The sequence below is a fragment of the Vicugna pacos genome, chromosome 26 (assembly GCF_048564905.1).
Source record: "Vicugna pacos chromosome 26, VicPac4, whole genome shotgun sequence".
In the NCBI taxonomy this organism is placed as follows: Eukaryota; Metazoa; Chordata; class Mammalia; order Artiodactyla; family Camelidae; genus Vicugna; species Vicugna pacos.
The window spans coordinates 3721180-3746002 of NC_133012.1; the positions used below are offsets into that span (position 1 = coordinate 3721180).

At 56.4% G+C, this 24823-nt stretch overlaps 1 protein-coding gene across 1 annotated transcript in view; it reads left to right on the forward strand.

Moving 5' to 3' along the window:
- The window catches only part of LOC102533706 (ankyrin-1), a 76452-nt gene that overhangs the window by 38471 nt on the left and 13158 nt on the right, over nt 1–24823 (forward strand). Inside the window, 23 exon segments of the mRNA XM_072950113.1 lie at nt 3924–4121; nt 6195–6293; nt 8086–8184; nt 8412–8510; nt 9520–9612; nt 10068–10140; nt 11740–11836; nt 12868–12946; nt 14897–14994; nt 15078–15302; nt 16234–16388; nt 16682–16893; nt 17361–17565; nt 17868–17964; nt 18225–18405; nt 18408–18453; nt 19504–19629; nt 19740–19859; nt 19917–20112; nt 20836–21005; nt 21299–21373; nt 22743–22874; nt 24157–24303. Coding sequence (XP_072806214.1) covers nt 3924–4121; nt 6195–6293; nt 8086–8184; nt 8412–8510; nt 9520–9612; nt 10068–10140; nt 11740–11836; nt 12868–12946; nt 14897–14994; nt 15078–15302; nt 16234–16388; nt 16682–16893; nt 17361–17565; nt 17868–17964; nt 18225–18405; nt 18408–18453; nt 19504–19629; nt 19740–19859; nt 19917–20112; nt 20836–21005; nt 21299–21373; nt 22743–22874; nt 24157–24303 — 3022 coding nt within the window.

A 24823-nucleotide genomic window follows, 5' to 3' on the forward strand; every position in this document is an offset into this window, starting at 1 on the left:
TGCCCCCAGCCGCCCACCACTGCGCAGGGAGGGCTGTTTCAGAAGCAGTCGAAGGGTTTTGTGTTCCATTTTTCTTCCTCCTTGGCAGTCTCACCTCCCTTCTGCAGACACGACCTGCAGTGTGCGGGCCTCTCCTGGGGGAGTCGGGCGGGAAGGGGGGGACGCTTCTTCTGAACAGGTCACCTCACAGAGGTGGACCTCATCTCGCACCACGAATGTGTCCCCTAGGCTGTGTCAGCATGTCACGTGCAACATGTTGGTGGATCCCGGGACAGGGGCCACACTTCGAGAACATACATTCGGGGCTGGGGGTGAGCTTGCCAGAACCTGAAAACAAGGAACTTATCTCAAACAAGAATAATCTCCCCCCAGATCTGTTTCTCTCATGAGCTCAGGTTCTGGGATGGTGATATTTCTGACATACGTTCGTTACGCGGTGAGGTGTGTCCAAGTGCCAGCCTCACGCCAGCCCCTGGGATGCGGTGCTCAGAGCTGTGGGCTCGTTGATGGGGCTTATGTAAGAGTGGAGGGTGGGGGAGGAGGGGATAAAGCTGGTCGCGAGGATCACTTCTGGGACAGGCTGCCCCCTGTGGGATGAGAGGGTCTGCAGGGTCTGTGAGGGGAGGGGAGCATGGGGGGCTGGTGGCTGCGCAGAGGAGGGGTGGGGAGATGCAAAGGACACACGTGGTCCCTGAGCTCACCTTTAGATGATCAGCCAAGATGCAGAAAAAACAGAGGCTAATTTACCAGTTTCTGGGAGAGCGAACCCCAGTGCTCAGCCATACAGTGGGAGGGGGTCCGTGTGTGATTCCAGCCAGCACCTGCCGACTTCAGTGGGGACGCAGCAGAGTCAGGGAAGAGTCAGTGCCGGCTTCAGTTTGCCTTCCCTTCCCAGAACGGATGCTCATCTGAATTTTACAGCATCACTTTCCTGCAGACACAGCATCTCCCAGACACCCTGTCTCCCCAGGCTCCAGTCCCCGCGCTGTTGTACCAGAGCCCACATCACTGTGTAGACAGCACGTAGCCCTGCTAAGGACGTGACTTACTCCTGCCTCTAAAAATAAAAAGCTGGACTCCCCTCCTCCTCGCCCCCCTCCTTATATAAAAGAGACCGGAGCCAGGCGCATGGTATTTAAAGAGAGCTTTATCCAAGCACAAACCCTGTACAGATGGGTTTTGTTTCCATGGCAAAAAATAGTTTCCGAAGTCGTCTGGCAATTTTGTAGAATTTCACATGCAAATCTCTCTGCACCCAAACCAAACCCGCCCCTTTCTAATTTTGATGCTAATGTTGTTTTAACATTTAGGCAGATCTCTCTCCAGCGGGTGCGTTCCTCTGGGTGAGCTCATTTCCTTGGGGAGGAGGAGCCTTTTACTGGCACACGTCCCTCTCCGTCCTGCCCTAGCCTCTCCCTGACTCTCCTGCTTAGCTGCCCCTTGTCACCTGCAGAGGGTGGTTCATTCCCTGTAGTCCTGGTTTCGGGGAAGCTCAGAGGGGCAGCGCCAGTTCTGAGACTGACAGTTGCTCTTGCATCTCAAGTTTTAACTGGGGGTTCGCTGGGCAGCCTGTGCCACCTCCAGGGCGAGCTTGCTGGGTACCCAGACAGGATGCTGTCCTTGCCAGCGCGGACATGCCCACGTGGCCTGGACTTCCAATTATACTGACATGAGTAGGCTTCAGATTGCTCAAGGTACTGTACTTTGTGCAGGAAAAGAAGTCCTAACAGTCCTCGCTTCCATTGGCCAGGCACTGGGCACTGAGGTGGGCACCTGCTTCCACCCATTTCATCCTGACTTGGAGCTTGTTAGAAATGCAGCGTCCAGGGCCTCCCTAGACCTTCCGAATCAGAATTTGTACTTTAACAGGATCCCACATGGTTTCACACACATTTAAGTTTGAAAAGTGCTGCTCAGGCAAAAAGAAGCTCGACTCTGACGTCAGAAGATTCTCTGATACTCAGAAATCATCTCCCTTTGGAGATGAGTCCAGATCTCAGGCTTGATCAACTGAACCGCACCTCTGTTCTTTGCTCCCTTTTGATACAATAACGAAACTTACTGTGTTGAGTTAATTTTATAATCAGTGAAATGCCAATCTTGTGATGGGAACACAACCCACGTTGGGTTAACGTTTTCTCGTAACAAAAGCAAACTCAAAAGGAGATGTACCGGAATGAATGGTCTTAACCTAATTGTTCAAAGAGAATGATTTTTATTACTCAGTTTAATTCTTGGGTAAATTGTAACTTTCTGCTTCCCTGTAAGATCCACTTTGTGGCTGGATCTCACCCTGCACCCCAAATACTATAAAACTGGGAATTTACTGCATGGATTGGCCACCTTTTTTCTGTTTCCTTTTGCTGATCGGTGGATCCTGGCAGAATCAGAATGGTTTCCACAGGAAGGCAGTTGGTGGCAGGGGAGATTCGATTCTCTGGGATGGCCAGAAGAATGCTGGCCAAGGTGGGGACACCATATGTCTTACGCCATCTGCTCTGGGACCGGGTGGGCCAGTGACAGTCCTGAGTCCCGCCCAGAGGTCCTCAGGCCTGGCATCCCCCTTGGCCCTGAATGCTCTGGGGCCTTGTTACCCAAAGGGTAGCTGGCAGCATCAACATTACCTGGGCACTTGCTAGAAATGCAGGGTCCTGGGCCTCCTGAGTCAGAATCTGCGTTTTAACAAGATCCCGAGTGGCTTTAGGCACACTGAAACTCGAGGAGCCCTGCTCCAGAGGAAGGAACCTGGAATCTGGGGCACGAGGTCAGGCTTGGGTTTTCTGCTGTTTCACTGACTGTCTGACACTAGAAAAGACAGTAAGCCTTGCAGAGAATTGGCTTCTTTACCCCCAAGGTGGGGGGGGGGAGTAATAAAGATGCCTGCCTTTCTCGCATACGTGGTTGTGGTGGAACTTGAGAGGGATAATGTAGCTGGAAGTGGTTCCCAACAGTGATGACCAAGGTAGACGGTCACCTGCCCGCAGCGGGATACGGGGCTCGCTCCCGAAGGCAAACGCGGACCCTGCTTCCTTCATCGAGAAAGTCTTCTGACCGAAACGACGGGGAAAGGAAAGCCAGCTGGGCGGACGGCACGTGTGACAGAGCTGGTTCACCCGGGGGCCAAGCCCCGTCACCTCACCATGGGCTCAGCCCATCTCATGAGCCAGTGCAAAGCCACACGCAGGCTTGTGGCTTTTATATCTTAACTCTGGAAAGCACCTTCACATGTCGTATCATGTTTGATCCATTCAGCAAGTTTAAGAGCAAGTAGGTGTGACTGTCCACTTCTAATGGCTTAAAAAAATATGAAAGGAAGCCTAGAGGTCACTGACTGTCCTGCCCCCAGTTACACGACCGGTTTCAGTGGATCCAAGACTGACTCCACACCCTTTTACACCACCTGCTGGAAGCCGGCAAGATCCGGGGCGAGGGAGAGGCCATTGGCCCAGCCACACAGGGAAAGAAGTCTGGCTCTGTTCCTTTTCTTCTGTGAACTGCCTGGAGGTGCTGTTTCTTATTGGAGGAAAGAGGACGTGGGAGCCTTTCATTTACTTACGAATCTAGCCTGACTTACGCATCCAGCCTGCTGGTTGTTCCGGCGGCTGCCTCGCTGAATCCTAGCGTCTGCTGGGGACAGAGCACCTCGGGCAGAGCAGTTGGCAGAGCAAGATAACAGAACATAGGTGGACAGAATGGGTACATGGCGCTTGCTGGCTCTCTCCAGGGCAGAGGGACTCAGGTGGGTGGTTGGTTTAATTAAGCGGCCATCCCTGGTGACACCAGCCCTGCTCAGTGGGTGTCCAGCAGCCCAAGAGCCAGGCTTGGCCCTCCCCTCAAAGGAGGACCTAAAAGGTAAGGCGCGCACCCAGACTGTCAACACAGCACTCCCGTGACCAGGCCCCGGGCGGCTCCTTCTGTTTCAGAACGGCTACACCCCTCTGCACATCGCCGCCAAGCAGAACCAGACGGAGGTGGCCCGCAGCCTGCTGCAGTACGGGGCCTTGGCGAACGCAGAGTCGGTGCAGGGAGTGACACCCCTCCACCTGGCTGCCCAGGAGGGCCACGCGGAGATGGTGGCCCTGCTGCTCTCCAGACAGGCCAACGGGAACCTGGGTAACAAGGTAAACTCGGTGTCTGCAGGTGTGCTGGTGACTCAGTCCTGCTGTGCGCCCGGGTTCTGAATTGGGGGGATGCGTGTGTGTGTGTGTGTGTGCACGTGTGTGAACCTCACAAGAGCCCAGTGTAGGTTTTATCTGAGTTTTGCAAATGAATAAACAGGTTCAGGAAGGTTATTCCAAGATCACATGGGCCCCAAGCAGACCTGATACCAAAATGACTACTGGAATGACTCAAGAGTCTGCAAAAATTAAAACCCACAGCATGCTTTCTGAAACATAAGCCAAGGTCTGCATTCAGAATGTATTAAGTAAGTTGGGACTAAATATTTTTTTCTGGGGGGAAGGCATTTTTTTAAAATGCCGGCCTATCCACTAAACCAGGAGTTCTCCATCCAGGGACTGTTGGCGTGTGCGGGGGAGCCTCCTGCGGTGCACACCACGCGTGTGAGGGTGGGTGCCTGAGTGGTCTTCCGGCTGAGGACCTCATGGTTTTCATCAGCTTCTCCAAAGGGATGCCTGACCCAGGCAAGATGAAGAGTCACTTCTTTGGTTAAATAACAGTTTTATCGAAATATAACTCATATCCCGTAACATTCACCCTCTTGAACTGGGCTCTTCATCAATGGTGTTGGTGTATTTGCAGAATCAGACCAACACCATGGCTGTCTAACTTCAGAACATTTCCGTCCCCGCTGCCCAGAAAGGAAAGCTTATCTCCATTAGCTGCCATATCCCGCTTCCCGCAAACCCCCAGCCCCTGGCAACACTAATCCACACTCTGTCACCATGGATTTGCCTATTCTGGGCATTTTATATGAATGGAATCATATGACAGGAGGAACCACTTCTCCAGGTGATAAGTGAACATAATACGTTTCAGAAAGGCAAGCATTTTAAGGGTGACTGAAGATTGCTTGAAAACCTGTGGATGCGTTGGCTTTTTTGGTACGAGCTGGGACAGGTGGCCCCGGGAGGGAACTTCTCTGTATTGGGTGGGATGCTTGCTTCCTTCCTGGTACCATTTCAAGTGAGCTCTGTATGGAGCCACGAGGACGGTGGTGCCCTGTCCTGGGGACATTCCACTGACCCACACACAAGACAACCCAGACAGGTGCCTGGAGGCTTGTGACCGACCTAGGACCTCCTGTCCTTATACGGGCAGCCTCGCCCACCCACCTGCACAGGCATCAGCGGGGAAGGGGTTTGGCTTCCCCTTAACCCTGGGGGCAAGTGCAGAAGGCAGAGGAGGGTGAGTGGAGTGTCTGGGGAGGGGACAGGTCCTGCCCACTGCCTCCAACTGCAGAAGGACCTCAGCCGTGTTTGCCCCCATGGTTAGTAAGTTGTCTTGAGTAGGGAGCAGGGGAAAGCAGACTCTCCTGGCGTTTTTGAGTGAGTGCGCACATACCAAACACAGTCTAAACGTCCCTCATGAGAAAGCTGTGATGAGAACTCCAAGAACATGGTGTTTTCAGTCCCAGCAGAATTCTCCATCCTCTTCACAGGCCAGCACTGGCTGTGATGTGCTAACCACACCCTGCATTTAAATGGGACATCGCGCGCTTTATAAGGTGTTTTCCCAAGAGAGCCTGACTTTGCCCTTGAGATAGGTCAGTGATAGTCCCTGTTTCCTTGATAAACAAACCACAGCTTGGAAGCTCACCTCAAATCATGGAAATAGTAAATTCTATCATTGGGAAGTACCAGAAGGTCCAGCTGGTTCAGAGGTCAGCCAGCTACGGCCTGCGGGCCAGATCTGGCCCAACGCTTGTTTGTGTCAATAAAGTTTTATTGGAAAGCAGTCATGCCCATTCGTTTTCCTATTGGCTGAGCTGCTTTCTCACTACAACCGGCAGAGCTGGGTAGTTGCAACAGAGATATATGCCTAAAATATTGAGTCTGGGCCTTCCCGGAAACCATCACTGACCTCTGATTCAGTCTCACAGCCACCTGTTCTAGAGAGGGATGGAGGCCCAGAGCTGGAAGAGCTTGCCCAAGGTCCCACGGCTGGTTTGCTTTTCCCGTGTGGCCTGGAACCCTTTCCTGGCTCCACATCGATGAACTTCTTTTCCTTTCCAGAGTGGACTCACTCCCCTCCATCTGGTCGCACAGGAAGGCCACGTTCCAGTGGCAGACGTGCTGATCAAACATGGCGTTACGGTGGATGCCACTACCCGGGTAAGGCGGGCAGCCTGCATGTCTGTCCCTGTGGGCTTCCCCCTACCCCACCCCCGTACCCACAGTCCTGCCTGGGGCCGGCCTCCCCCACTCGTCCCCCAGGACCCGGGGACACAGGGCATGTTCCTATCTGCCACTTCCTAGGGGTAGCAGGGGCGTTGGAAGATGCTAATCCAATGGTCCCACTTCCTAGTGGGGAGTTTGAAAAGACGGCCAGACCTGTGAGCCTCTGTAGTGAGAAACCCAGAGGCGTGTTTAATTGTGATTCCAAGACCTGTTGTACGTGAGCAAGGTGTTAAAGTGTCAGGCCTCCCTGGATGCTCTCGAAAGGTTAGCTGCTTTTATTCCAGCATTTGGCTAAATAAATGCTGGTCTTTGCACCCTCTGTGTGCGGGGAGCTCTTGGGGGGTGGTTGAGGAAAACCCAGTGCACAGCACACACTGGAATCTGTCTCGGGCACCTGCAGGTGAGGTAAGAGTCAGGAAGGGAGAGTGGGTGTGATGTCCGGTGTTAGGGAGACACTGGTGAACCATGCGGAGCACAGAGAGAGGAGAGGGTGTTTCCATTGGAAGGAGGAGGCTTCCTGGAAGAAGCGACATTGTGTTCCTTTTCACCGCAAGGCAACTGTGGTAAAAAGAAGGGACAGAGTGACCAGCCCCAGCTCCAGCCGCCTCCACAGTCCCACAGGAGCATCGGCCAACAATGTGAAGTTGAAGCCTCCCTGAGAAAAACCTAGAGACATATTTTATCCCCAGCTGCCTGCAGCTTCAACAGGGATCTGCTTAAAACCCAAGAATGTTCTGGATCTTGGAGGCTTCTTTGTGGGCCAGGTGTCATCTTTTGGGGTCCTGCCCTGAGAGACCCTATGCTGTGGGTTAGAACTTGGGGGTCCCGAAGCCACCCCATCACTCCAGGTCCAGCCTGCAGGGTTGGGGTCAAGACGGCATCTGGGATCGGGCGCCAGCTCCCCGGGGACACTCAGGAGCCTGAGAACCTTGGCTTGTCAGCCTTTAGAGGGAGCATCAAACTATTCAGCGGAACATGACCCTTCCTTGAAAATGACCCTCTTGCAGCCAGAGCTCAAACGAACAGATACTCAAAGTCCACTCATTCCAGGCAATGACCAGTTCCTATAAATCCCATCTAGGCTACAGCTCAGTAACCCGGATGGCCTTTGGGGCTGTTTCCTATAGGATTTCACCTCTCCCGTGGAAATAAGTCTGCGTCTCTGCTCTTGTCCTGGTCGGCAGTGCTCTCTGGGCCACTGTCTGTCCTCATCGGAGCCCCTGCCCAGCACCGGGCCTCTCTCTTCTTGGAATCACCTCTCTCGGCTTCTGGAACATGGGTCTCTCCTGGTTCTCCTCCCACCTCTCTGCTGCTCCCTCAGAGTATTGCCTCAGTCCGTGGGCCCCACATTTTTCTCTCTGCATTTATCCTAAGTGACCTCGCTCAGCCCCAAGACTTCAAACTCCCCACAGGCGCCGCCTCGCTTTGACCTCCTTCTGGGACACAGGATCAGTTTTGCAATCACCCACTTGACCTCTCCCCTGGGAACTCTCACATCATTTCATACTTGGCTTGTCCGACACCGGCTCTGTTCCCTCCCCGCCCCCGGGGGATCTGGCTGGTGACAGATCCTTACAGCTGCTGCCGACCTCCCAGTGCGCCCCCTCATCCGTTCTCCCCTGACCACCGTGATCATGAGGGTTTCACTCGCGTGCAGCTCAGAGTGGCTCCCAGTGTCCCCAGCGGGCGCCCTGCTGGTCACCGACTCGCATCTCTTCCTTTCCAGATGGGCTACACCCCGCTCCACGTGGCCAGTCACTATGGAAACATCAAGCTGGTGAAGTTTCTGCTCCAGCACCAGGCAGACGTCAATGCCAAGACCAAGGTATTGGAACGCCTGAGACCTGACCCGAGGGCCAAAGTCGGAGTCAGCTGGGGTTACTCTGGGCACACTGGGGACTTGGCCACACTTTAAGCCTGGAGGAAGAAATGGGGAAATGCCTTTTTTTTTTTTTTACGTTACACGGAGAAGACGGACAGGCTCTGCAGCAGGTGGGCAGGGTTTTCTCTCCCAGCTCACTGATGCTGACCGATGTTCACCCCGCTTTACAGCTAGGATACAGCCCCTTGCACCAGGCAGCTCAGCAAGGACATACAGACATCGTGACACTGCTTCTCAAAAACGGTGCTTCCCCAAACGAGGTCAGCTCGGTGAGTACCCACCTGGTTCCTGATTTCGGAGAATGGCTCTCATGGGCAGCCCTGAATGATGGAGGCACCGCCCATCCTACTGCGGGTCTGGGGCCTGGACGGGCTGCAGCACCAGCCGCCCCCGGCTCCCCAGGGCGTGGGGTGCTGTGATCAGTCTGTCTTTCTGGAAGACTGAAAGTTAGATGTCAAAACCCTTTTTAAAATTTGTGAAGCTGCTCTCAGTACGGTGTGAGTGGACAAAACCAAATGTCTTCGGTGGGGGTTCATGATGTTGGGGGGAACTTGGGGTCTTCAGTGGGGTCGGTGATCACTGCTGAGTGTGACTTTCCTCACCTGCCGATGTGATTGTCAGATTTGCTAAGTTCTCTCCATGGCCGCTTGGAAAGTGCGTGGACCTTTGACTGTCGGTGTGGTTGCTGAAACTAACCGTGGATGGGGCTGAATCTGCGTGGGGCACATCCTGGATCTGGGGAACTTAAAGCCTCATCGTCAATTTAGTTTCACTTAGCGCTTCCTCTTAAAATCAGGGTAGAAACATGCCCCACCTCTATTTTTGGTGATTTGGGATCCCCGATTGGCCTGAAAAGAGTCACGAAGTGTGTGGATTATTTTAAGGATTTTAACACTCAGTAACTGACACCCAGAGAAGTGGCACTGGGGCCGTGAGCTGTACTCCCTCGGACCCTCCTGTTCCGACAAGCGCCCCTGGTGCCTTCCTGACCCCCGACCTTCCTGCTGCCCCCCACCCCCGGCTGCTCTTGGCTTGTGGTGGAAAGATCCCCTGCTCTCGGTCAAGGCCCCCCCGCACCCAGCGCTGCAGAGGGAAGTACCGCCACCTCCTCACTGCCGCACCCCGCCTTTGGGGGCAGCATTGCTCCACACGTCTGGGCTCACACATGTGTGCAGGGGTCGTGCTCTGGGCTGCATGCAGGCCCTTTGGAATTAAGGTGAGGTTGGCCTGTATCAGGGGGTAGGTCTGATCGCGCCCTCCGTCTGCTGTTGTCCCCAGAATGGAACCACACCTCTGGCCATAGCCCGGCGCCTGGGCTACATCTCCGTAACAGACGTGCTCAAGGTTGTCACCGATGAAACCAGTGTCGTGGTACGTCCGCTCCTCCCCTGAACAGCCCCCCATCGGGGACACACAGCCTGACAGCCAGGGAGCCCCGTGAGATACCCCGGGAAGCCGAGCGCCTTCTGGGGTTCTGGGACTCCTGCAGGGAGCTCGTCGCCAAAAGATGGGCGGAAGGGGGGTGTGGGGGGAGGGGAGTAGGGGTGGTCCTCCTCCCTCAGGCGGAGCTATACTGCCACCTAGTGGCCGGAGGAGTTGTGGCCGCAGCAGATGGGGTTGGGGGCAGGGACAGGGAACTGGAGGCTGGCGGTTCCTGTGTCCCTCTCTGGTTCCTTCCGGACCCCAGCCTCCCTGTGATTTTCTTCATTTGGGACAAACCTCCTTTCCCATCTCCTTCCTGTCTCCATAGTCATAGCCAGCTAAGTGCTACTTCCATGGAAGGGCCCACTACTCTGGGTTGAATTCTCTGCTTTTTCTCATTTTAGTCTGTCAGTGACAAGCACCGGATGAGCTTCCCTGAGACGGTGGATGAGATCCTGGATGTCTCTGAAGATGAAGGTACAGTCTGGGATGAGCGTCACGTCGGGGTAAAGTCAGGGCTCCGAAAACCCTGGGGTACCTCCCCCCGCTGCCACGTAACCCACGTCCTGCCATCTGAGGTGCAGCCGGACAGAACCTCTTTCTAAAGATGTGGTCCATTATCAGAAATGCCCCTGAAGTGTAATTTTAGGAGAAGGAACCCTGCATCTCAGAGGTTAAAATATAAAATCCCACAAATTTTCATAAAGACACGTGTGTCTGCATATATCATATGTGGAGTGCAGTTCTACTCAGATCAGCTCTCAGAGCCATGAGGAACTGTGATAAAATTCCACCTGATGCGTTCCCTGTGCTGTTATATTTAAAATCTGTTAAGAATTCCTTTTAATAATAGGCTGCTGTTCTGACCACCTAGCGGGTCAGTAAGTTTGGGGAGGAATCCATTATGAAATTGCTACAGTTTCTCCATCCATGAGCCGCCGAGTCCTTGTAGCATTTTTCCTGCCCCAAGTGAGCGTGTCTCCTCTTGGAAGAGAAGCCTTATCATATAAAAGGGGGAGCTGGACTGGATTATGTCCCTTCCGTCCTGGTAATTCGGTGGCTGTAGAGCTTTGTCACCTAGATGGTGAGCGCTCTCCTGTGTTAGAGATGTGTCTCGCTTGAACTGAGTTCAATCCTGTCCTTCCTTAAACGTGACTCTTCTTTGCTTTCCAGGAACCGCTCATATAACTATAATGGGTATGAGACACTTTCTGTTCCCTGTGATCCTTCCTTTCTCATGAGTGCATTTCACCCCGAGCGATCCAGGCTCTCACTAATCCATCCATGCTTTCCACCCTGCTCTGACCGCTAACAATCGGAGCTTGACTAAAACAGGAAATGTCCACCCATAAGATCCATGCCCTGGCAGGCAGCTCCCGCGGGTCCATGTGTGTGTCTGTACCCCTGCCACCGTGTCTGTGACCATAGCTGCATGAGCTGTCGTGATTCCATCCTGTCGGCGCCAGATCACACCCCGGGACACGCCCTGCCGAGTGACAGTAAACAGCCCTGCCAGGTCGAGGGCTCCAACCCCAGTTCAGAAAAGGAGAGGGAAACGGAGAGGCAGAGGTCTGGGCTGCAGACATAGTTTGAGCCTCCTTGTGATGGGTTCAGGAAATCATGAGGTTTCCCGCCACCGTGGTGACAGAAGTCCCTAGAGCCTTTCAGAATAGATGGGTTCCGTTCCACGGTGGTTTCTTCTTCTGGAGCGTGTGGTGTGGGCAAGAACAGAAACACCTCTTTCTTTGGTGTCACTGCACACCCTACAAGGGTGTTTTGAAGTGGAACTTGTCAGGCAAAGAAAGTGCTTCCTGGTTGGTTTTTTTGTTGTTACTTTTTTTCTCCTACAAAGCCTGGTGCAGACTGAGATGTCAGGGCTGGCTGCCCGGCTCCAGGTGCCAGGGCTGGAGGAACGGGGCTGGTGGAAGACCTTGTTCATGGTCCCACCTCCGAGCACCAGAGACCTGCCTCCGCTCCTCAGGGACGAGCATTGAGAGGAGGCGCGGGGAAAGCACGTTTTCCAAAAGAAAGAGGGGATCTCCATCCGCTCACTTACGGAAACTTGTGTGGTTTCAGGGGAAGAACTTGTCAGCTCCAAGGCTGAGAAGCAGGATTCCAGGGAAGTAGATGAAGAGAAAGAGCTGCTGGACTTCGTGCCGAAGCTGGACCAAGTGTAAGAAGCGTTTATGGTGTGGGAGGCCGAGGTCCACCCCTGGGACTCATTGCAGAAGGATTTCAGAGCCAGGGAGGTCCCACGAAGGCCACGTTAGGCTAAGCTGGCTCTGTACCCGGAGCGCCAGGTGGGGACAGAGGCCTCCCCTCCGGCACGCTGTCCTCTCCAGCATCCCTGCTTCCCATGTTCCTCCCCCTCCTTGTTCACAGTCTCCTATCCACGCCCCTCCCCCTCTCAGCTTCTCACCAGAAAAATCTATGAAGGGAGGTTCCCACTAGAAACCGTTGCCAGGCTGAGCTCAAATGCCAACCACATCCCTCCATTGGCCGATCCATTAGGGAAAACCCACGAAGGATTTGGGTCTGCCCGGAACATGTTTCTCATTCCTCCCTATGATGCTCTGAGCTCTTCGAACCCGGGTCCATGGCACTCATGGATATTTTGTGCATAAATCTAAAAGCAACAACTTTGTAGAAACCCTGAGCCCTCGGTGGTCTCTGAAAAGACAGACACGTGCCAGCCTGGTCCCATGGCTTGTCCAAAGCAGGGCAGTGGGACAAGGGCAAGTGAAACTACAATTAGTATTTACTGAACATCAGAGACTCAGACCCTGACCACGAAGCACCCATTAGGTAGGATCAAAATACACACCAAAAGCGGTCATGTTGTGATGGAGGATAAGATGTTATGGTCAGAGTGAGGGTTCCCTCAACAAGGGGGTCCAAGTCTGCAGAACTGGGGTGGTGAGCTCGGGAAGACTTCCTGGAGGAGGCGAGTCCTTCTGCTCAGCGAGGTTGGGAAGGACAGTCAGGCTCTGGGGAAAGGCATGGAGGCCAAGGGAGGAGGCTGGTCAGTGTATGGAGGCCAAGATGCACCATGCTTGCCGGTGGGGCTTCCGGCGATGGTGAGGGGGTCGGACTGGATAGGTGATTCTGGGGGTACAGAAGTGTTTCGCTTAGACCTCCCGTGGAAGATGAGGGGGCTTCTCCGAAGGCGCATCCCCTTGATTTCCCAATGTTCCGGGCGCACAGGGTGGAATCCCCAGCCATCCCGCGGATCCCATGCGTCACACCCGAGACGGTGGTGATCAGACCCGAGGAGCCAGAACAGGTAGGAAGCGTCCTTTCTGTGACTTCCTCTTTGCAGTGAGCAGGTGCCCGGGGACTGTGATGCTCTGGGATGCCCTGCAGTAGGACAGGACCTAACGGATGGAAGCGTGTAGCATTTACCAAGCCCTGCGGAGCAGGATTCCACGTGTTGTTTGTGGCGTCTGCGCTGCCCGTGGCCTTATTATTCCAGCTGTTAATGGTCCGTGTCTCAGAGGGCGTGGGAAACGCTCTGACGCGAGTCCAGCCACGACTGAGGCTGAGACCTGATGCCAGACATTCTGGCTCCAAAGCCCACGTTGTCACCACCACATGCCGTCTGCACCCATGGGGGCCTCGGTGCCAGAAAAGGAGCTGAGGGCAAGCCTGGAACTCTGAACTCCTTTTCTTTCCCATCCAGGAAAAAGAGGACAGTTTCTGACTCACCTTCATCTAGGGATCACTGGGAGCTTAAAATACCCACACAGACAAGACAGGGGTGTCAGAGAGCTCTTCCCAGCGTGGGCTGTGACTCATTATAGTGGCCTATTTTGTGGCTTCGCTGGGTGTCACCTGAATTTGCCCCCCACATGGGCAGGATAGTTTAAAACAACTGAATTTCTCTAGGTTTAATTTTATGCCACTTGGTACTTTTATTTTCTTCAGGCAAAGGGATTTCGTAGGACAGAAAAGAAAGCCATGCGGTGTTTGGAGGTTGCAGATGACAGCCCGGGGGCCTGATAACTGAGCCCGGGTTGTCGGTTTTCCAGCTGAAGCTGGTCTCCTCCTCGCCACTGAAGGGCACTTGTCTGAAAGCAGCGGCCGTAGCCCTGGGCCCAAAGGTGGCGCAGGGAAAAGGTGGCTGTGACGCCGTCCCCAGGGCACATCAGAATGGTGTGATGCAGGTGTCTCACCCCGGGCAGCATTTGGGGGATCTGGTCAGTTATGGCCCTGGGATTGCTGTGACCCATCCCCCCACCTCGATGCTGCTGGAGCTGGTGATGAAATGAACTGAGTAGTCCTGGATCCACTGGCTCCCTGATCCACTGGCTCTCTGACCCTTTGCTTAAGTCATGCCCTTGAGTCAGGAGGTGTTTCCTGGATCCCGCTGTGCACCCTGCTGGGGGCCTTATGTGGGAGGATGTGGGAGCAGATGGTCCAGCTGGGGAGGGGGCTTGGGCCTGTGAACATAGTAAACCCAGGATGCAGGGAGAGTGAATGCAGAAGGGCTCAGCTGTGTGGTGGAAGCTCTTCCAGATCAGAGTCAACGGGAAAGGTTCACAGAGGAGGTGAGATGTGAAATACAAGTAGGGTCAGCCAGTGAAGGAGAGGGACCTGGGCGTCTAGACTGGTGTGGGAGCAGGGGCGAGAGCAGAGTTGAGCATCGACCCAGAGGGGACCAGGGCCGGATCCAGAACTGCTAGCTTCGTGAGTCCTTGTGATGGATGAGGACTGGGGCAAGGCAGTCCCGTGGCCCCAAAGTTACAGCATCACGGCAAGTGGGGGTCGGTCCCATTGGAGATGAGGAAACAGGGAGCCCCCAGGACGAGGGTCAGTTCTGTTCCTCTTGTGCACCTCGGTACCCCAGGACTAGTGCCAGACAGCTCGTAGGGGAGGGATGGGGGTCCAGCGCCAACTCTAGTGTGAAACCAGGCTGCATGGAGCCCAGGTTCCACGTTGAGGGGATGCTGAAGTGCGTGGGCCTGTCGGGGCTGCACTGGGGATGCAGGAGACTGAAGCTGGACGGGAGTGAGGACTTGCTCCATCGTCCGAAGCTCTGTCCTGGGGTCTCCTATTAGGGTCCAGGTGTGCCTTGGCCCAGTGGGCTGGTGATGAGTGCAGGAGTACTGCCTCTGAGCTGTTGGTTTCTGGTATTGAGCCTCCCAGCCTCCCTCCCCTGCTCCATGTCTGTTGGCTGAGACCAGCGGCTGTGGCCTGGGGACAGTGGGACAGCCGGCCTTTCTCCCCTCTGCAGGCATCTAAGGAGTATGACGAAGACTCACTCATCCCCAGCAGCCCAGCCACAGAGACCTCGGACAACATCAGCCCGGTGGCCAGCCCCGTGCACACAGGGTGAGCGGCCGGGGACCGGGATGGGCTGGTGGCTCCTGCCCCACTCGCCCGGGAGATGCCGACACAGACCCGCTGTGCCCTAGGTTCTTGGTGAGCTTCATGGTGGACGCCCGCGGGGGCTCCATGCGGGGCAGCCGGCACAACGGCCTGCGGGTGGTGGTCCCGCCGCGGACGTGCGCGGCGCCCACCCGCATCACCTGCCGCCTCGTGAAGCCTCAGAAGCTGCCCACGCCGCCCCCGCTGGCTGAGGAGGAGGGCCTGGCCAGCAGGGTCATCGCGCTGGGGCCCACGGGGGTCCAGTTCTTGAGGTGAGAGGCCACTCCCCGTGTCCCTGAGCTGTCCCTGCCCCACCGTGCCCACCCGGCCCCCGCCCAGCCCAGGGCAGACAGGAGGCCAGCCTGGAGCCCCCATCCTCTCTCTCTGTGTCCACTGTGTTCCTTCCACCGCCTTTTCTAGATACATGAAGGAGTGCGTTGTTCAGATGGGGCTTAACACCCTCAGAGCTTGTGTGACACTGGAGGGGGGGTGGGGACAGCAACTTTGGGGGCCCCCGGGGTTTAATTATTTACGCTCTGAAACAGTCTTATTAGACAGCCCTGCAGCACTGCCCCCGAGGTCAAGATTGCTGGTCAGGGGCCGGCTCCTCACATTTCCTGCAGTACCTGGGCTTCTCCTTTGAGCCCTGCAGCCTTCAGGCACCTTGGGCTGTGTTCTGGGACAGGCCTTACCCCAGAGGCCCTGCCCTCCTGTCTCTGTCCATGGCCCGTCCCCCCACCCCCACCACCGAGCTTTCATCCACTGATTATAAGGCAGCTGCAAACCACTTTCATGTTGGTTTCCCCTTTAAATGTGGACCTAAAGTTGTCCTCCCAAGGAGACGTCATTGTTGCCGATTGGCAAAGGATGGAGCTGAGGCTCAGAGGGGTCCCCTGGCTCAGGACGTCAGGCAGGTTCTGGGGATCAGGTCCAAGGGCAGGCTTTTCTGCTGCGTCTCAGCCACATGGCTGTGGGAGGAGAGGGGGGGTTGGGGAGAGCGAGGCGGGCCTCGGGGCATCTCAGGAGCCTGAGCCAGGTCTGTTCAGCTGGCAGGACCAGCCAGCAAGTGGGGACCGTCTCCCTCCAGGCGGGAACTGGCTCCCCTGCCTGCCTGCCCTTCCCTGCCGAGCCCCCGGCCCCCCGCCCGCACGGCTCGCACACCTGCCTCCATGCACCTCCCCACTGTCCGCTCGGTCCCCTCAGCCCTGTGATCGTGGAGATCCCCCACTTTGCTTCCCCCGGCCGCGGGGACCGTGAGCTCGTGGTGCTGCGGAGTGAAAACGGCTCCGTCTGGAAGGAACACAAGAGCCGCTACGGAGAAAGCTACCTGGATCAGCTCCTCAACGGGATGGATGAAGGTGCCCGAGCCCCTGCGATCCCGGAGGGTGGGGGGTGAGGTTGCGTTTCTGGGTGGGCCATCGGGGCCTCCTGGAGCGTGGGACGCCCCGAGAGTCTGGAGATGGTCCAGCTCTGGCTCCCCGGACCCCTGCAGCCTGGTCTCCATCTGCTGGACCCTCTGGGCCAGGACCTTGCTCCCTCCAGGTGGCTCAGCCTCCTGGAGAGGTGGGGGCCGGTGGGGGCCGGTGGGAGCGGGGATGAGAGGCTGGGACTCCGCGGTGCTGACGGCGGCACCGTGCATGTGTGGTCACAGAGCTGGAGAGTCTGGAGGAGCTGGAGAAGCGGAGGGTCTGCCGCATCATCACCACCGACTTCCCCCTGTACTTCGTGGTCATGTCACGGCTCTGCCAGGACTACGACACGATCGGCCCTGAGGGGGGCTCCCTGAAGAGCCAGCTGGTCCCCCTGGTGCAGGCCACCTTCCCCGAAAATGCCGTCACCAAGAGGGTGAAGCTGGCCCTGCAGGTGACACAGCCCCTCCTCGCCTGCCAGGGCCCCATCACCGGGCCCGGGTTCAAGGGTGGAAGGTGTGAAGGCCCTGGGAGACGTCCCTTCTCCCCAGGACACCCCACATGGTGGTAAGGGCCTGGAAAGTCCAGTTAGGACCCTGGCCTTAAAGCTCAGAAGAAAGCTGGGTGGGTGGGATCAGGCAGATGCTCTGTTAAGTTGCAGAAAGCCCCGGATACCGTGTTACATTACAGGCCGTTATGCTCAGCGTGAGGGGAAGCCACGTGGCTTCCTGGAGAGCTACTTGATGCCAAACATGGCACCCGGGAATGAGAGGGAACTGGGGGAAACGGGGCTCAGAGAGGACGGTAGTGGGACCCCCGCCCCCGGGAGCCTTTGCACCTGCATGGACAGCCTCTCTCTTCCTCCGTCCACGAGCCCCTCTGCCGCTCCAGGGCTGAGGGTCCCCCTTTGGCACCCTGCAGGCCCAGCCTGTACCGGATGAGCTGGTCACCAAACTCCTGGGCAACCAGGCCACGTTCAGCCCCATCGTCACTGTGGAGCCGCGGCGCCGGAAGTTCCACCGGCCCATAGGGCTTCGGATCCCGCTCCCTCCCTCCTGGACGGACAATCCGAGGGACAGTGGGGAGGGAGACACCACCAGCCTGCGGCTGCTCTGCAGCGTCATTGGTGAGAGGCGCCCCCCGCCCTGATCTGCCCTCTGGTGGCCACACCTGGGGACAGGAGAAGGTGGGGTGAGCAAGTGATGTGCTCTTCTGGGGGATGAGGGGTGGTGCGTCTGAGCAGAGCCTCCCTGTCGCTTGAAGGGCCCTCTGAGCCCAGAGGAGGGGGTACCAGAGCAGGAGGAGGGCATGGGGAGTGGGTGCACTGGGGCCACAGCCGGGGATGCCCGCGCAGCCCTTACCATCCTGCTGCGCCCCGTGTCTGCCTTGCGGCGACTGTCCCCCAGCCCGGTTCTGCTCCTGGTGCAGGAGGAACGGACCAGGCCCAGTGGGAAGATATAACAGGAACCACCAAACTCGTGTACGCCAACGAGTGCGCCACCTTCACCACCAACGTCTCCGCCAGGTGAGATGCCGCCCAGCCCAGCCCCACGGTCCCGGGCCCGCATGAGGGGGCAGGGCTGTCCCCGCAGGTAGCCACGCCCACACCACCACCTGCCCGGCCCAGGCTTGCACCCAAGGGTCCTCCTCTCCACCTGGAAGCCTCACCCGACCACCGGGGGTGTCAGAGCGGCCACTGCCCCGGCACCCAGGGGGTCCTGTCGCATGGAGGGGACGCGGCCCATCGGGCATTCAGGACCAGGCTCACAGCTGTCCTCTCTCCAGATTCTGGCTGTCGGACTGTCCTCGGACGGCCGAGGCCGTGAACTTCGCCTCCCTCCTGTACAAGGAGCTCACCGCGGTGCCCTACACGGCCAGGTTTGTCATCTTCGCCAAGATGACCGACCCCCGGGAGGGGCGTCTGCGCTGCTACTGCATGACGGACGACAAGGTGGACAAGACGCTGGAGCAGCACGAGAACTTCGTGGAGGTGGCCCGGAGCAGGGACATCGAGGTGCGGGGCCGCAGCCCCCACCCCGGCGTGGGGCCAGGCGCTGGGACCTGGGGCCTCTGCAGGGGGGCTCCCGGGCTGCGTGGCTGTGACTCCCCTCTGGAGAAGCATCTTCCAGAAGCATCCCCAGAGCTGAGGGACACCACTGGGGTCCCCTAGGCAGGCAGCAGGCTGTCAGCCCAGTGGTTTGTGGTGCTAAGAGCTGGCGTTTGTTAAAGTTCTCAGGTACCAGGGGCTATTAAAAGTGCTCAGCCAGCATCGTCCCACCCAATTCTCATAACCGGGTGTACTTTTCTTACTCAGATTTGAGGAAAGCAAGGCTGAGAGAGGTCAGGTAACCTGCCCAGGTTCGCAGAACTAAATACACAATTGTCCCAGGAGTCAGACCGTGGAGTCCATCTTGTCACCTGCTACACCAGGGTTTTGGCCATGCCCAGATGAGGACGCAGGGGAGAGGGCCAGACAGGTTCAGGGAAGAGTAAAGAACGGGAATTAGCCTTGAACCTGTTACTGGTCCCAGGGGCCTCACTCCCGTTATGGTGTGTGATGAGCCAAGACCTTTCCGAAGGCCTGGCCTCAGAGCCTGTTCTGTGCCTCTGGTGGGTGCTGAGGGCCCAGAAGAAGAAGCACAAGGCTGGGACCTGCCTCTCCTGCGGTTTGGGGCCCTAAGCAAAGCATTTTGTCTCTCTGGGCCTCAATTTCCTCATCTGTCAAATGGGTTCGTGATAACTTCTCAGTGGAAAACATTGCATCCACAGTAGGAATCACTGTCTTATAGGGGAGATTCAAATACAACATGGTCCTTCAGATAAACTAAACATTTTTGGACAACTGTTAAAAGGGATCAAGTTTTTTTTTTTTTTGTTTTGTTTTTTTTTTGGAAGCCACAGGATGCTAGCCCAGCGGAGTTCTAGAGAATTCTGATAACCTTTCCAAAGCACAAGGTGGGGTTTTTTAGAGCACAGCCCCGGGGCTGTCAATGGGGAGAGCCTGGAGCTGAGAGGCGGGCCAGGTGGATCCTGACCAGCTGCCTTGGCTGCCCCGTGCCTGCAGGTTTTGGAAGGAATGCCCCTCTTTGCGGAGCTGTCTGGGAACCTGGTGCCCGTCAAAAAGGCCGCCCAACAGCGGAGTTTCCTCTTCCAGTCGTTTCGGGAGAACCGTTTGGTCATCCCCGTCAAGGTGCGGGACTCCCCGCCCACCTCCGCCCGGGGTCTGGAAGCTGGGGAGGTAGGAGGTGCCGGCGGCCTGTGAGGCGGCCCCTGACTCCTCCTTGCGGGTGACACGTGTAGGTAAGGGACAGCAGTCGAGAACCAGGAGGGTCCTTGTCATTCCTGCGCAAGGCGATGAAATATGAGGACACCCAGCACATTCTTTGTCACCTGAACATCACCATGCCACCCTGCACCAAGGTGAGTGCCCGTCAGGACCCTTGGCCGAAACCGTGGCTCCCTCCTGTCGGAGAGCAGAGAAGGGCCCTCGGCTCTCTGCTGACATGGGCTGGGCTCGGCCCTTCCTGCAAAGCTCAGGAACCTACATCAGGGTTCACACCATGGCCCTGAGCTCCCCACGACTGTCCTTCCAGGAGCTTGGAAGGAGCCTGGAGGGCACCCGGCATCTCTTGCTGAGGCCTGAGGGTGAGAACTGGGCGGCCAGTGGCTCAAGGTGTCCCAGCCACATCCTGGCTTTTTCGGAGCCTCTTGCATGTACTTGCTTGGCTCCCCCGGGGGCCAGACCCTCAGAGAAGGGAAGCTGGCGTCTCAGCCCTGCACACACCCGGGGCCCTGAGCTCAGCAGAGCTGTGGTGACCATGCACATCCGTTCCCCGGGGCCTGGGAGCCTCGGAGCCTCTGCCGCACCAGGCCAGGGAGGCATCGCGTCTCCCCTGTTTTAATCATCAGCCTTTCACGCCAGACCAGAAAAGAGAAAAGCAAGGTCACGTCCGTGCACTTGAAGCTTGATTTCTCTTTCCTGTCCGAGGATGAGGGAGAACTGACTTCTCTCTCACAAGAGGATCATTGTCCACAGCCTCCAGCGAGCAAGCACCCGGGCGCTCTGTCACAGGCCCGGCGGGTGAAGCCCGGGGCCTCAAAAGCAGGTCTTTTGAGCAGAAGGGAATCCAGAAGGAAAAGCTGGTTCTTTTCAGTTCAAACCCCAGCTCCACCACTTCCAAGCTGGGTGACCTGGGCTGGTCATTCCACCGTCTGTGCCTCAGTTTCCGCATCCGTGAGATGGGAGCAATGTTAGTACTACCTCCTGGGATGCTGTGACCGTCAAGCAGGGCCTGGCTGGCGATCAGTTGTTGTTGTTCTTATTATTATTATAGTGCGTGAACCCCATCAACAGCCTCACACCCCCTCTTCCCACTCTCCCACCCTGCCTGTGGAGGCTCCCCCAGAGAGTGGAGGTGCTCACCGTCCGCGAGACGGGTGTCCCCCAACCTGCACCCACAGCCCCTTTCCTGGTCTCTCGGCTGCAGGGGAGCGGAGCTGACGAGCGGAGGAGGACCCTGACGCCGCTGGGCCTGAAGTACAGCATTTTCAGCGAGTCCACACTGGGTACAAACCTCTTTGTGAGCTACGCACTCACTCCCTTTCTGGAGGGGTGGGGGCGGTGAGTGAGATGGGGCCCCCTCGCCCCACCAAGAGCCCTGCGTTCACACGATCCGCTCAGTCTGGGATGAACACTGCACGGGGAGCCCTCGGCCCGGGTCCCCCTCTGACCCTCACTGGCTTCAGGTTGATCGAGGGGACATGGAGCCTGACCTGAACACCCTCTGAGGTCACCCACGCACGCCGGTCGGGTAGGTGTCCCGCCAGGGCCGCGAAGTGACATGCAGTGCCTCCCCCAGGTGTCCTCAGTGGCATGGACCGAGCAGACATGAAGATGGCAATCATATCAGAACACCTGGGCCTCAGCTGGGCAGGTGAGTCACAGAATTGGGGCAGAAAAGCACCTTTCCTGTCTCCACCTGCTTCGACACCACCTCCCCTCTAAAGAACGGCTGATGAGAGCCTGTCGAAACCTCTTTCCACTGTCCACTGTGCATCTGATTTGGGATTGTCATGGGTGAAGCTGTGGCACCACCCCCAACCCCCGTGGGCACCGATGGGGGGCTCCGCCCCTTCTCCACTTCTGCTGGTTTTCCTTCTTGGAAAGAATCAACTTCTGACATCACAAGAGACCTTAGACTGGACCCCATCCGCCCCATTTTACAGATGGGAAACTGAGACCAGCTACCTAGAATGGCTTTAGTTATGTAGTGAGTTAGTAATGGCCCTGAAACCAGAGCAAAGCACATACAGTGTGCATCCTGCCCCATCCACGGCCCCCTGCGCTGGGTTGAGGGAAAGGCAGGGAGAAAGGGCGCATCTCAACCGCGTTCATTCTCTAGTCTCTGGCCATGGCTGAGGCCTCCCTGAAGCCCCATCGAGCCGTCCCTGAGCCCCCTTTCCTGTGCGCCCAGCTCGGCACCTGCAGAGAGGGCTGTGCACACACCCGGACCTTCAGCAGTAGCTGTGAAAGGCAGCGCCACAGGCTCACAGCGGAGTTCAGACACCCTTCATTCTTTAAGCCAAAAAAGCACGTCTGCTGTTGCTCCTTGTGTGTGAGCGGGAAGGGGGGACAGGGGGAGTGTGTGAGTGTGCTGCGAGGTGTGCATGGTGAGTGTGTGGTGTGTGGGGTGTGGTGCACACAAGGTCTGCTTCTCCCCCACACTCTCCCCTCTGGGCTTCCTCATCCTTGAGATGAGACTCCGATCCCGTCTAAAGAGCCTTTGAGAGACAACGATTAAAATAACAGGAGGGGAAAGGCTGCCATTCTGTGTTACTCCCTTGCACTGAGATGGGAACTTGTATTTTCATCTTAAATGTGAGTAACGCCTTTCCCTGAAGAAATGTAAATGCAGAGATGCGTTTCCATTAGGATGGAGATTTCCAGCTTCTTGCTGGAAAGGAAGTCCTGGCTCGGCCACTCTCTGGCTGTGGTACCAGCTGGTTCTGTGACCTCGGATAAGTGGCTCCTTCTTGTCACCTCGTGTTTGAAGTGATGAAAGAAGGGAAGGGCATTCATTCATTCCTTCATCAATACCCGTTTCCTCCTGTACGCACTGGTACTCCCGGCCTATTTTATGGGGAGACATTTCACTAGGTATTTCTTGGGAAGAAGAAATAAAGGGGAGACCGTTCTTCAACCTCCGATCCCTACCGCCGGGCGCCCCGCTCTGCACACCAGCCAAGCGGGCCGGGGCTGGGCTCGGGTCCGCCTCACACCTGCTCTTGGTCCTTTGCATGCAGAGTTGGCCCGGGAGCTGCAGTTCAGCGTGGAAGACATTAACAGGATCCGTGTGGAGAACCCCAACTCCTTGCTGGAGCAGAGCGCAGCCTTGCTGAACCTCTGGGTCGTCCGTGAAGGCCAGAACGCAAAGAGTCAGTACCCATCAGCTGGGGAACCTTCTCTTTCCAAAGCCTGTGCCAGGACCTACTCTCACCAGCCAGCTCCCCCTCCACATTCCACGTGTGGCCTCGGTCTCTGGATTCAGTCTCTCATGCTCTGTCTCTGTGTCTGTCCCACACGTGCCTCTCAGGGCCCCTGGGTCTCCTGGGGAAGCCTTCCGGGAGAGAGTGTCAGAGAATCGTGGCTGCGATCTCTTCCCAGCCTCAGAATGAGATGACAGTGAGAATTCAACAGTGTGCCTCCCTGTTGAATTTCTCAGACAAATGAGGACTGTCCCCACGGACAGAGCCGGTGAGGAGTCCCCTCTGATAAAGTTCTTGTTCTTCCAGGACCTTCTCCAGCCTGGAAGGAAGATTTGTCTCACTCTTTCAGCTCCTTCTCAGCCCATTCCCATCCCCACAAATACTAAGAGGAAACTGAGGGTTTATATTTGCATCTCCAGTCAACTGGCCAGGACCAAGGACTTCCAAAGGACAGAATCCAGTCACTCTCACTGTCATTTTTTATAGTATTTTTCTAAATTTACAAAGAAACCCCCCCCCAAAAACCCATCAGTCTTTCTGTGCTTTGCAATTGACCACTAGGATTTGGAAAAGATCTCTTCAAGGGTAACAAAATACAGGCATATCTGGCTTTATTGCATTTTGCAAAGATTGCTTTTTTTTTACAGATCAAACTGAGCAAGTCCATTGAGGCCAATTTCCAACCACATCTGCTCACTTTGTGTCTGTCACATTTTGGTAGTTCTTTCAACATTTCAGACTTTCTCATTGTGACTGTATTTGTTACGGTGATCTGTGATCAGTTCTCCTTATGTTACTGCTAAGACTCATTGAAGGCTCAGATGGTAACATTTTTTAGCAATGTCTTAAAATTAAGATATGTGCATTGCTTTTCTAGACAGAATGCTGTTGCACACTTAACAGACTATAGTGCAGACGTAACTCTTATATGCACAAGGAAACAAAAAAAATTTTATATGCCTTGCTTTATTGCTAGATTTGCTTCATTGTGATGTTTGCTTTATTGCAATATTTATTGTGCGGTTGGGAACCAAACCCGCAATACCTTTGAGGTCTGCCTGTATTCTCCAAAGGGGTGGTTTGTTTTGGTTCTGACAAAAGGGGAGCCAGCCAGCACATGCTGAAGAAATACATCGTCCCCATTCCATTCAGAGCCAGGCAGCGCCCTGCATGCCCCGTGGTAGTTAAAGGTCCCCCCTCCACAAGCATGCCCCCCTCCTTCTCCCCACAGTGGAGAACCTGTACGCTGCCCTGCGGAGCATCGACCGCAGTGAGCTCGTGAACATGCTGGAGAATTCGAGCCGACAGAGCCGCAATCTGAAACCAGAGCGGAGGCACGCGGAGCGGGACTACTCATCCTCTCCCTCCCAGATGAATGGTGAGTGTCTCTGGAAGGAGGGCTGAGCTGGCCACCTCTTTCCCCAGAGCCTCTTCTCCTGGCGGCGGTGCCCGAGGTCTGTCCGGACAGCTCCCTCCAGGCGGGAGGGGATGCTCTGTTCAGAAAGGTGCCTGGTGAGTAGAGGGCTGGTGCGGGACAGGAGACGCTGGGGCCGGGGGACCCCTGCCCCCTCGCGCGGCAGACGCCCTCCATCTCTGCGCCAGCGCAGGCCCATTTGTAAAATAGTCAGTGGGGGAGAAGCCAAGCAAGGGCTCAGAGGTGCCGGCCTGGGATCTGGTGTGGACCAGCAGGTTTGTCTTAAGGTCTCCTCGCCACCCCTTCTCTGAGGCTAAGCGGGTTCTCTTCTTCAAGCTGGTCTCTCCTTTCCTCTCTCTCCCTTTCTCCTCGCCCATCTCCTTCCCCTCACTTATCTTGAAGTGGTTCAGCCTGGCCAGAGCCTCCAGGTGTGTGTGACCAGGCCCCTGGGGTCCCTGACCTTTGCCCCCAAACCTCCCTTTGT